At 41.0% G+C, this 12,973-nt stretch overlaps 1 protein-coding gene across 1 annotated transcript in view; it reads right to left on the bottom strand.

Annotated features, from left to right (window-relative positions):
- Window positions 1-12,973, bottom strand: part of insrb (insulin receptor b) — an 84,185-nt gene that overhangs the window by 8,175 nt on the left and 63,037 nt on the right. Inside the window, exons 5-22 of the mRNA XM_083940495.1 lie at window positions 12,809-12,948; window positions 12,424-12,568; window positions 12,081-12,295; window positions 11,346-11,472; window positions 10,202-10,452; window positions 9,544-9,711; window positions 9,226-9,424; window positions 7,473-7,605; window positions 6,945-7,098; window positions 5,999-6,147; window positions 3,736-3,892; window positions 3,392-3,488; window positions 3,217-3,284; window positions 2,872-3,101; window positions 1,833-1,943; window positions 1,566-1,728; window positions 1,329-1,458; window positions 1,115-1,249 (exon numbers count right to left, since the gene is read on the bottom strand). Coding sequence (XP_083796621.1) covers window positions 1,115-1,249; window positions 1,329-1,458; window positions 1,566-1,728; window positions 1,833-1,943; window positions 2,872-3,101; window positions 3,217-3,284; window positions 3,392-3,488; window positions 3,736-3,892; window positions 5,999-6,147; window positions 6,945-7,098; window positions 7,473-7,605; window positions 9,226-9,424; window positions 9,544-9,711; window positions 10,202-10,452; window positions 11,346-11,472; window positions 12,081-12,295; window positions 12,424-12,568; window positions 12,809-12,948 — 2,772 coding nt within the window. The remainder of the gene's footprint in view (window positions 1-1,114; window positions 1,250-1,328; window positions 1,459-1,565; window positions 1,729-1,832; window positions 1,944-2,871; window positions 3,102-3,216; window positions 3,285-3,391; window positions 3,489-3,735; window positions 3,893-5,998; window positions 6,148-6,944; window positions 7,099-7,472; window positions 7,606-9,225; window positions 9,425-9,543; window positions 9,712-10,201; window positions 10,453-11,345; window positions 11,473-12,080; window positions 12,296-12,423; window positions 12,569-12,808; window positions 12,949-12,973) is intronic.

The following is a 12,973-nucleotide window of genomic DNA, read 5'->3' as shown; positions in this document are numbered from 1 at the left end:
TTAAAAGGTATCTACTCAAAATACTGTGGGACAAAAGTGAGCTGGGATTGCCTCCACATGGCTCTCACCCCAGTACATGAAATAAAGTTTTTTCGACCTTTTATCCTGACAGCACAATGAGACACGCAATGTGTGAAAAAGCAATGCATCTTTATCTCAATCTTCTGTTCCAGTCTGTTCCCAGACCTGGAGAAAAACAACCACTCAGAGCAGGGAGGTCTCTGACGCAGTGTCAGTGACTGATCAGGAGATCAGATTAAACTGTGGAACTAGGCAGCGTGGATCAAATGTGAATTCTGTTACTGTATTTTCATTTTTTCGCATAAAGTATTTTCAGAAACATAATTTAGTGTTCGGTTTAGCTGTTAAATGAGAAAGTTTGTGGCAAAGTTGAGCTGAAACCAAGTACCTTTCTCGTTTTACAGCTAAACAGTACACTAAAATATGTTTCTGAAATCAATTTATGCAAGAAACTCACTGGGTGTACTCAGAGTAGGGCTGCTCGATTATGGCAAAAGACCTAATCACGATTATTTTGGTCAATACTGAGATCAAGATTATTTAACGCAATTACTCACTGCCTTTGGAAACACACCGCATTTATGCATCTTTTAAACAGTGGATATTCTTAAACTTTAAATACTGTACGCAAATAAAAATAATACATGAAAAAGATGGTGAATAAATGGCAAATAAATAAAGTAAATTATATATTCTATTTAAATATAAATATTATATATGTAAACAAATATTATAAAAATAATAAATATAAATAAATTACAACAAAATGAACTAGATCTAATATGTTGTAGTGCACTGCCAAAACTTTATGAAAACTCCTAAACATATATTCAACATATTCCAGTCAGTAACCCAGTGAAAATGGACAGAAGCGCTCTCCTGTAAAGGAAAAAGGTTTGTTGGATTTATAACACAAGATGAAAAAACCAGAGCATCATTGTGAACCGAAATTCAGCACAGTAATAGTTCCATTTTGATGATCTTGTTCGCTGGAAGCCCTGACTAAAATAAAAATATATACATGATTACAAGACAAGTGATAATTAAAGGATCAAGACAACACAAGTTCCCCCAGGTGTCTGTATTTACTCACATCCTCTCAGGGCAGTTGTCCGGCCGGTCCAGGTATCCTCCATCCATGACAAACTTTAGGACCTGTTCGTTGGATAAACCCTGGTAAGGCTGCTCTGCTAGCGTGCTGATCTCCCACAGCACAACGCCAAATGACCTGCAGACACATACAACCACGTGTGATCGAAAGGCTCCAGTAATGTAATCAGGACTGGAACGACTGCAAATTAACTTACCAGCAGTCAGAATGGGCAGTGAACACCCCGTCCTTCAGAGACTCTGGAGCCATCCACCTGACAGGAAGCAGGCCCTTTCCTCCTTTACGATAGTAGTCAGTCTCATAGATGTCTCGGGTCATACCAAAGTCTATCACATTGATAAACACAATTGATTCAATTCAACCATAACACACAACTACCTGAGATTGACTGGATATGCACCGAGGGAAATGAAACAAACACAAGAAACAGTACCTCCGATCTTGACAGTGAAGTCCTCTGCCACCATGCAGTTCCTGGCTGCTAGGTCTCTGTGCACAAACTTCTTGGCGTTGAGGTAGGCCATGCCGTCTGCAATTTCTGCAGCCATTTGGATCATCTCCTTCAGTATAGGTGGTGAACGGCCTGTGGGGTTGTTCTATGACAACACACAAACACACACACACATAGAAATATCAGACCTAAGTATCCTTTAGCCGAAGAGGTCTCCACCTGAAGAGATGGGGTTTCTGTGACACATACCTCAGAGTCCGGCCTGAGACCGCGAAGGTAGCTCTTCAGGTCACCATGGGTCATCAGCTCCATCACTACCAGGGTGGGCTGACCTTTGGAAACCACACCTAACAGACGTACCTACAGAGTACGTACAGAGAAAAATAAAGTTAAATAGACATTGTCATACACATGTGAACTAAACAATATTTACTAAGACTTTGACCGACTAACAACATTAGCTAACACTTCTCCTTGATATAAACCGGTCCAAAACGAGCACCTCATCTCTTGTTGGGAGGTAAAGAGATTGATATCTTTTATATTTCATATAATATAACTCAATTAAAGTTCAGGTTAAATTGTCCAAGGAGTTGTGGTCACATGAACTAAGGTCTGCTACAACGGTAAGCTTTTAGCTAGGTTTAAAGTGTGTGGTTAACTTATATTTTAGAATCAGTACTATTACCTTTTTAAAAATAATAATAATAATTGTTATTATAATAACTTCTTATCTGTTTTTATTGTATCTTAAGTTGTTTTTGTCCCGTATGATCTTTACCTATTGTTTTTCACATTTAAGAGAAAGTTGCTGCTGTTAACCAGGCAAGCAAGATAAAACATTTATAAAATGTTGCCACTATGTCAACTTTCTCTCTCTCTGGGTAATAATAATAATAATAATGATGATTATAATTAATGATTATTTTTATAATATGAATAATCATTCCCACAAACATCTCAATATGATTTTACAGCTGACAGCTCAACATATGTCAATTTACTTGGTCCTTAGAAGGCTGCTTAATGAAATAATATTGGTAGGCACAATTGCTTACCAAGTGTGAACATTTGTTGTTGGAGTCAAACTGTGTGTCAATATGGCAGCGTCAACACAGCTAACGAGTCATGATTCTATGAGTCATACATGTTGTTCATGCTGGTTTTCACAACATGATGGGAAGCTGTAATATACTGTAATTCACAAGTGTATGGACAGACACTCCAGTGTGCCTGTTGGTCAGTAACGAGGCTGTGAGAAGTTGAAAAGCGTTGTGCAGTGTCGTACCACGTGATGACAGCTGAACGCCTTCATGACAGAGGCTTCGTTGAGGAACTCGATCCTCTCGCGCAGGCTGGCCGATTCATTGACCGTCTTGACGGCTACCCGTGTATCAGGGTCTCCTTTGATGATGTCCTTGGCGATTCCCTCATACACCATGCCAAAGGAGCCTTGACCCAGCTCTCTGAGCACCGTGATTTTGTCCCGGGGCACCTCCCACTCATCAGGAACATACACTGCATGAAGCAAGGCACAAATTCACCCTTTTGATTAAGTGAACCGCTAACAAATCATCATGAGGTGCAATTTATCTATTTAAATACATTAGCAGTTCTGTGATAATGTCCCTACCGTCGTTGGTGCTGATGTACTCAGGGTTTGAGGAGGCGATAAGGGGTCCTGTCGGGCCTTCTGTTTGTCTGTAACACAACCACAGAAAGCGTCAGAGACACTGAAAACTGTATCAGTTTATGTATCCAGCAGGGTGGATCATCCTGACAGGTAGATTCCAAGTCAAAGACCTTACCTCTTCTTGAACATCACAAAGACTCCGCCTCCCACGAACAACAGCAGGATGAAGCAGATAACTGGACCCATCACAATCCAAATTAAACCCTGATCGGCTGTAATTAAAACAGAATTGATCATTGGTCAGTTCACTTGGAAGATCAGAAAGTATGAAAGATCTACGTTTAAGAATTATTATGTGTAAGTAAAACAATAATAACAGAGCTGAAATAAGCCTTCGTTATTAAATATCTTAGAACATTTCTGAACAATTATGTAAGCAGTTTATAAACCTCCAGATTCATGTGAGTAACGCATGACATGCAAGTGCAGTTAAGTCAGATATACAGCCTCCTGTCTTACGATTGGGCATGAAGAAGTAAGTGGTTTCTGTAAAAGAGCCGTTTCCTGCCAAGGAGGTGGCACGGACCCTCACGCTGTAGTTTCCAGGTTGCACAAGTGAAAGTTTTGTGCCACCTGACTTGAGGTAGGCCGGCCGCGACACACAAGCTGTGTGATCCTGGGAAGAGAAAAAGAAAGAAAAACGTGAGCATGAGAAATCACAAGGAATAAACTCTAAATCTGAGGAAACCGAGATTTTTCTAAAGGTTGCTTTACCCAAATCACTATTCAACTTATTTCTAGCAAAGAGAGTTCCACTACAACACTGTGAAGTATGAAGTGTGTATAGTAGTTTAGTGTGATTCTTGGCTTTTAATAAACAAACTGCACTAAAAAGGCACAAATTAACCATGACTCAACTTTGGTTAATTATGACCTACTGGCAAAGGTTCACACTCAATACTAGCAATACTATTCCATTCATCGAACTAAAACAGATTTCTTTTTTTTACGTCTAGGCAAACTATTTCAATTTTGCAAACTATTTGTTTAAACTCTCATTTCCTTTTGTAGAGTGTTTTCACATTACCACTCTGCCAACTCAGAGCTATTAAGCAGGAGCAACTTTAGATTCAGCGTCCTGACTGAGAAAATATGAAGATCTCAGATTAATGGGCATATGAACTTGAGTTCATTTCATGCTCTCAGACTGGGAAGCACATCGCCATTATTGAATGATATAACTGGGTTTACTCATAATAAAAACATGTATAACAACAATCTAAGTGTGTAAAAAGGGAAAACGTTGTGGATCACAACTAACACCAGGAGAAATGCAGAAACACACATAAAAAGAAATTGAAATCCATGAGTCTGTTGCCTGGGTGCGTGCCTACATTCCCTCCTTTGGATTCTACAACATAAATATAAACTATAAGATATTTTCATATTGCTCCTTGACCACCAACTTAATTTAATCCAGATAAGAAATAACATCTAAGAAATAGGATCGTCTTCCAGTGTAATTCATTTAGAAAGCCTCTCATTTAAATCTAGTAACTGCAGTACACAATCCAGTAACAATTTGACTTTTAAATATCCCTCATGTACGCAACATTTTCAGAACTGGCTTCAAGAACTATGCGTCTTTTAAATGAAATGAACTGCAAACTGCCCTCTAACTAGAGCCTTGCATTCCTCTTGGAGATTTTAAAGCGTTAACATCTTGTGTTTTTTATGGTATTTTTTTTACAGTTTTTTCTTTTAAATTCCTTGTTTATTGTGTAGTTGTGTATTTTCTGTTTTTGCTGATTGTGCTTGTTCTCAGGTCTCTCTTGGTAAAAAAAAAAAAAAGATCATAATCTCAATGAGACTGCTTGATTAAAAAAATAAAGGGGAAAAAACATTTAATTAAAAATAAATGCATAGTTTTACTGTTGGGATAACAAAATATGAATTAAATGAACAACAGAAGTATTGCTATATATTTTTTAGATTTTAGGTAGCAGATATAAAAGGAAATAAAACAGCAAAACTGTGCTAGAATATCCACAACTTTTAGTATGTAGGCCAATTAGTAGTCAGTCATGCGTTTAATCTTGCCATATGCCACCACTGAGCAGTAAACCCAATAATTCATTTGACCCTCTGACATTCTCCAAACAGCATTTTAAATAAAAACAGATGCGTTTGGGTCAGCTGCAGGGTGTGTTAGCGAGTGGTGTGTTTTCAGTGCAGTGCGGGAGATGTCGTCTGAGATGCCAGTCCATCCCTGCCACTGCATTCTAGTCTTCCTCCCTGCCTCTGTCACTATGGTAACAGAGTTGCTACTGGCTCCTAGGGTCAGGAAGTGCAGCAATGAATAGCAATGAGAGATAAATTCTCACATTTACCGCAAGTAAACAACAACAAAAACTAGCACACTTACAGAATCGCACACAGCACGTCTGCACACAAACACACAGACATAATAATATGCAAACACACGCAGCAGAAAACATCAACACATGCTGTGGCAGCATTGGGAGTTTGTAAACAAATGTTTCCTTTGTTTCTCTCTTCATATAAGGAGCAGGCAGCAAACCTTTCCTGTCTGAGTCTACCCAGTCTCCCTACCCTCTTACCTTCATCCAAGTATTTTTTTCATGCACCTGTCTCCTCTTTAAGCCTTGTGTTTCTCCTTCCAACAGAGTATATTGATCATTTCTGCTGGCTCTTTCCCTCCTTCACTCCTTGTTAATTCAGTTTAGGAAACTCTAAAGGTTCGGTGATGGTTGATACTGACCTCTGTGTCTCCAACCTTCTTGTAGAACACCTCGTACAGGATGATTAGGCCGTTAGGAGAGCGAGGTGAATTCCATTTAATCAACACATATGGAGGCTCGGCTGTCACTATTTCATGGGTCACAGGGCCTGGGATATCATCTGCTTTCTCTGTAGATATCAGACATAAGACAAAATATAAAGGCATTGCATTTACACATCATTCTTAGTTGGCCATGTTTGTCTCTGATTGCCTCTAGAAACTGTTGCAAATCTGGAAATCATCTCTGTTGCGCCTCGTCCACATGTACACAGGTATTCTTGAAAATACGGTTCGTCCGACCATCATTCTACAAAAAACTTCTGCATTGTTATAAAGAAATCTGTCCAAATGAACATGCAAAAACACAATGGAAGCACTGTCAAGAGCATGCTAGAACAACCGATGGCAATATAAAACTAAAGCCATATTGGCCAATCACGCAAAGAAGAGGATGTTGGCAAATCAGTAGCCTGAAAAAAAAGATATTGGCGCAAGGCTACTTAGTGCAATCTATGTAAAAAGTCGTGTTAGCAGTTAGAACCAGCACTATTTTGGCCAAGCCCACCATTGCACAAAACGTCGCCTCATTTGTGATGTCTCATAAAAAGAGATAACGAGCACACTTAAGTTATGAGCTTAAAAATCTGTTCCCCTGTCTATTGAACAACACTGAAAACACAGTTTCTGAAAATTTTCACCCTGGCAGGAGTTCAAAAGGCCATGCTTTGCAAAGAAAGCAAAAATATAATAAAATAATAATAATATTATAAAATAGAATAAACCTCCCCCAAAACTGAACATTCTAACCAGGTTTTCTTATAGGACTGTTGTATTAGACTGTATTACATTTAGGTACTGTAGGGTTACCTGATAAAATGACAAGTGAGTGTGTGTAAGTTTTGGGATTTGATCTATTTGTTCTTACCCTCTGGCATAGTTCGAGCACTGACATACGTAGCCATGCTGCAGCGTTTGAGGTCGGTTGCATGGTTGCAGGCCATGATCTCTATCTTATAACTGGTAAAGTGGTGCAGGTTGGAGATGACTGTTGACTCCTTTGAGAACACCTTCAGCTCCAACTGAACAGAAAGGACAAGGGAGATGATTACTCCAACAGCGTCAGTGATTTGTGGTTACACTCAAGTCTCATTATATACCAAAAAAAGGGTCTTTAATAAAGTTCATGTTAACTTAAGCACAATATGGATGATGAACAATGTTTCATGGAGAATAGCATTTTTCATTCTAAGGCGACCCTGAAGAGTTTTCACTTTTGTTGCTGCTGATTTTGAGCAACTTGTAATAGGATATCCATATTCACTTTCTTATTTTACATCTGCATCTTAAAACTGGAAATCGAGGACTGGGAAATGCAAACAATCAGCACATATGTTAAAACGAGAATAACAAATGTATGTTATACATTTATATACATATCTAAATTATTTGAGACCTTGGACTCCTCATTTTCATTGTTTTCAGGGGTAGCCGTGGTGGAGCCAAATGCCAGACCGGGGGCGGTGGTGAGGAAGAAAGAAGGTTGGGTGGCGTTGGCGACTCCGACTGACCGTCGGCGACGAGATGGTCTGGACAAACAGAGCAAGAGGTAAAGCAATTAGCAAAAGTTAGGTAAAATGCCACTGAAAACCTGACTAAGTAAAGTTATTTTTTAGAGATTCTGCATACAGTCCTCTGACACAAAGGCTCTCAGACATGTTGGGATAAATTATCAACAGAAGTCCGAAGCATTTCATGTTAATTAGATCCTGTCAGATGGAGCAGCAGTGTGGAGGAGGAGCTCTGCTCACACTAACCTTTACAGTGTGTAGTAAGTCGGACTTTGTGACATTTATCCACAAATACCACCTACTGCCCTGCCATAAGAGCTAGCAACCCTCACCACTGGGTGGTGCCAATGAGTAGGTTGGCTTTAATCTCAGCTGTTATGAGTGTAAGCCCACCACAAAGGCTGTGAACATAAACCAATTAAGACATAGAAGACCTGCAGTGCACCTCTGTGTAAGCACAGGTAAAGTCATTGTCTACGAATTAGAAATCTTTCTTCCTTCTTCCCAAAATGAGCAACTTTAAGTGTTTTGAGAAGTGCACTTCACCCCAAGCTGCTACAGTGAAGCCTCTCCTTCACTGTACAGGGAAGTGTAGTTAATGTTGAACCAATACTTGCTCGGGTAGGAGAAAAACACAAAGCTTCCTGCATCCCTTTGCGTGATGGAAAAAGAGAGCACGAGGAGTTCTTTGTGTACTTTAGTCTGTATGGACCTGACCTTGGCCGATTTAATAGCATGGGTTCAAAATCCAGCTGAGGTGTGTGTGTGTGAGTTTGAGTGTTTGTGTGCGTCCAAATGGCCGTCTGCATGACTGCACCCCTGACTGGCATGAATGATAATGGGCACAGTAATCACTCCCCTGGGGAAGCGGAGGGAGAGACTGTGGATGTTTGTGTGTGTGTGTAGGGCAGGGCCACTGCGGCCCAGACAATAAGCAACTCCCACCCTAAGCCCCCCACAGCGGTGTACACACACACACACACACACACACACACACACACACACACACACACACACACACACACACACACACACACACACACACACACACACACACACACACACACACACACACACACACACACACACACACACACACACACACACACACACACACACACACACACACACACACACACACACAGTTGGCACAGAGCTGTTTTGAGACACACATCATGGTGGCTGGGACAAAGGAGGCGTCGCTCTACAGTGTTGCTGCTTCACGGCTACAATCATCAACTAACAAAGCAAGAAGCTCCTGTTAGTGCTACACTTTGAATGTATAAAAGCTTTTTAGACAAGGTTCATTAAAAGTTGTGACCGAACTGCTGTACAGTGTGTGCCTTTAGTGTGGCCACTGCGACAAGAAGCCTAAAGATGGCCTGTTTTGCCTAATTATTGATCGCTTACTTCAACCTGTTTCAGTGAGTATGTAACATTAATCCACCTAAGATACATCTTTAGTGGTGATGATGTGATGTATCATAACTTTTTTGAGTCTTAGTGAAAAACATGCTTTTAAGTGAAACATTTCATAATAGAAACTGATAATATTATCATAAAACTGGGATCAACTGTTTCTGTCCAGATGTGTTGGTCATGAGCTGTGAATATATAATCACAATCTTAGATGTGTACCTGCTCTCAAAGACCGCATTGTGGAGGTAGTTCTCAAAGGTCTTGCGGTACTCTATCTCCTCTTGCTCCTTCTTTAGCTGGTTGTCTGTTTTGGGACAGGCGCAGCACCTGCCCCCTGAAGCGGGCTCATCTGTGTGGTTCCACTTCTGCTCATCATCGCTGTCCAGGTGGGTCGGGGTACGAGACGGCAGCTTCATCCCTGGGCAAAAGAAAACAGGCATGAGAGAAAGCCAGGCAAAGGACTGTGAAGCGAGCACCAGCTGATTTGAAAACACATCGCCTGAGTGGATTTGAATGGATCAACCTGTGAATACTGACCTTGGAGGCAGTAGTCGAACTTGTAGAGGTCACTGTCCTCAGACTGCTTACGGCAAATGACGCGGTAGTGGGTGATGTTGCCGTTGGGACTGGTGGGAGGCTTCCACTTCAGGATGATCTGAGAGGAGGAGTTGGAGGAGGAGATGGGGTCCAGTGGCACAGAGGGCTCTGAGGGTGATGGAGAACGACAGTCAGGACTGCATTGATGTTCTTAGGCCATGTTGAGAACAACACACACTTATTCATTTAAATGGAGCCAGTCTGGGGATGGAGCCAAGGCCAATCAAATATATGTAAGTGCAAATCTCATCTCATTTCGACTGTTTACCTCATAATTTTTACAACTAACAATAAATGATTGGTGTGGTGACATTTTTCCAGACAGCAAAGGTGGGGAGGAGGAAGACCGTTATCAAGCAAACATGTATGTAAAAAACAACGCAGGGTTGAAAATATGCAAAAAAGGTTGCCAGTGATTTACAAGGAAATGCATTCGGCATAATTGTTTGTTTACAAGAAAACTCCACAGGGTACCTGTGAGCCAAAACAGTCAAAGGTCCAACAGTTTTGATTCTCTATCCATCGATCCATTCCGTCCAAAACAAAAAGTCTCTAAAAAACAATTTTCCTTTATTTCTTTTTAAGTGGTGTAACTCACTGGAGGCATTGGTGCGGACATAGATGATCTCGCTCTTGGCTCCATGAACCTGGTGCTCGTCGGATGCAGACAGTTGAGTTTTGACCATGATAGCGTACTGGGTCCAGGGCTTCAATGGTCGGATCAGGTGCCCCGGATCATCGGCCTTCTTGCTGTCCGTGGAACGGGATGGAGGATCAACATCAGCGATCGCCCAGCTGTTAGAGCCACACGCGTCCTGTCCATCAAACTCCGTAACATTCTTATACGGCCTAAAGCAGATGGTAAAAAAGAGATTGAAGAAGATGGATCAGGAGCTAGAAATTGACAGTAAGAAGTACAAACTGAGCTAATTTGGTCAAGGTAAGGCAATGCAATTTTTATTTATAATGGCACATTTTAGTACAGGTAACATATGCGGGGGAGCCAAACAATTAAGTGCCTAGACTATGAATAGAATTTTGAGGTTGATTTTTTTATTGCACTAGGAGAAATTGAAGTGATTTGAGTACTGCAGCAAAGAAAGTATTACAGTATTTGGACCTGATTGAGATAATGCATGGACCATCCTCTCAGGGTCAACTTGAGATATCAATGTTCAAACTTTAGATGTTTTTCAAGTGACAAAAAGCAGCACTTGAAATGACTTTCACGGCAGGGTCCAAAATAACTTGTGATCTGGGATCTGCACTCCAGAAACGCTGATTCTAAGATTGAATACATCTCTTATCTCTGTTTTTTCTGGTCTTTATTCAACTGTAAAAGAGTTCATGACATCCAGTTGTTTATATTCCCTCCGTGTGTGTTGTAATCTGAGTTTCTCTGTTTGTTGTGATAGCCGGTCCGGACGCGTGCATTTTAGTGCATGTGGCCGTGAAAAATTGTTTGTATTTCAAGTATTGGGGAGCAGTATGTTGACTTTTTTTCCCAGTATTTTATTTTCAATACAGCTCCTTAAAGAAAAGGACCTGTTGAACCAACGTAATTGTTGTCATTCGATTATAATATAATTTACAGTATCAAAGGCAGCAGTGCAAGCATAGGCCAATCGTAATGGTAATGGTTGCTCATTGTGACGAACTGCTGATATTTTATTTTGTAATAAAGTTTGGTTTGTTTTGTGCCATGGTACGGAAGAATCCCACCATTTTTGTCAAATACTTACGCTTCTTTGTAGAGAACCATAAAGCCCAGCAAGTCTCTGAAGTCTAAGGGCCAAAAGGGCTCCCACCTCAACATAATCATATTTGATGAGGTCTTGATCACGGTGAATTTCAGCAGCTTGGTCTCACCTAAGGGATGAAACAGATGATGCTCAGCTCATACCTTTGGTAAAAGAGCAAATGAACAGTAAAACCTCAAAGACCCAACTTCTTTTGCTTTTGAGGCACAGATAAACACACCTTAATGGTTAAAATACAAATATATAAGCAGTTTTTCTACACAAACATCTAATTTTCTCAAATAAGTTACATGTCAGATTTGCAAAACACACATCACACATAGTAAGGATGTGATTTTCCTAAAGGACAGCTGTCTAAATATTTTATGTCATTCAACACCTGGCTGCTATCATTTGTTCAAGCAGCTCTGCAGTTCATTCACTGACAACACTGTGCATTAGGTATATTGCAGTGCAATAGTATTCTTCAATACATTCAGCAAATAGATGAGTGACGCATGTACTTTCAGCCTCCTAAAAGGAGCAATGTTGAGGTATTCACATCAAAGAAACAGGAAAATCTTTTTTCTATTAGGTGGAAAAGATGTAATTATGTTTGTACTGCAAGCACAAACAAACATAGAGCAGATTTAATACAAACATTTTAAAAATAAATGCAATCAGTAAGGATGTGAATATAAAATGACAATCTCAAGTTTGACATTCTGGTTATCTTACAGGAGGCTTGGTCCCCGTTGGTGCGTACAGCGATGTCATTCTTTAAGTTGCGCTCCTTGGTTCCCGTTACCTCCTCCATCTTTCTGATTTCAGACATGCAAAGTTTGGAGTTGTAGTGGAAGAACGTACGACCACGATTAATGGTCAGGTTGTGCTTGGACCAATCCCACAGCTCACGTAGGTTCTGGTTGTCCAGCGCATAAAAAGCGAAGACACTTAAAGAGACAGAGGGATAAAGAAATTAGCACAATGTTTATTTGAGAGGAGAGGAGAGAAGAGGAGAGGAGGGGAGGGGAGGGGAGAGGAGAGGAGAGGAGAGGCGAGGAGAGGAGAGAAGACTTACTCTGCCTCGAGATGCTCCCCCCTTATAATGCGCAATTTGCGGAGGAAGGAGAGAGAGACCAGGGCGTAGGCTCTGCGAACAGTCAGATAGCCTGTGATTTCTTCAAGTTGGCCCAAACTAGCCTCCAACTCAGCTGCAATGTTATCTGCAAGGAGATGGACATTTGGTCATGTAGATAACCAGTAGGTGATGGCAGTGAACACACAGATGGTCATACAGTCAGACAAAGACATACACTTGAATGTCCAGGTGGACAGACCAACTGTATGGCTAGAAGTCCTGATAAAGAGACACAGACTGAGAGCGGTGGAAAGAGAAAGACACAGTGTGAGAACCAGCGCCTCTATAGGAGGCCCAGCAGGCGGTGAGGTGTAGTAGTACTTACTCCCTCCTCGTATCTTGATGATCATGTTGCCGTGGAGAACAGTGCAGCCTCTCAAAGCTTGGGCTGAAGTTACAGAGTCAATCGTCTTATTTCCCACACACAGTTTAGGACACAGGCCTGCACATGGCGAACAGGTCAGCCTGCGTAGAGAAAGGGAGATGCACA

Source organism: Echiichthys vipera (genome assembly GCF_963691815.1).
Source record: "Echiichthys vipera genome assembly, chromosome: 3".
Lineage (NCBI taxonomy): Eukaryota > Metazoa > Chordata > Actinopteri > Perciformes > Trachinidae > Echiichthys > Echiichthys vipera.
The sequence above is the reverse complement of the archived record's forward strand: the minus strand, read 5'-3'. Positions and strand labels throughout refer to the sequence as shown.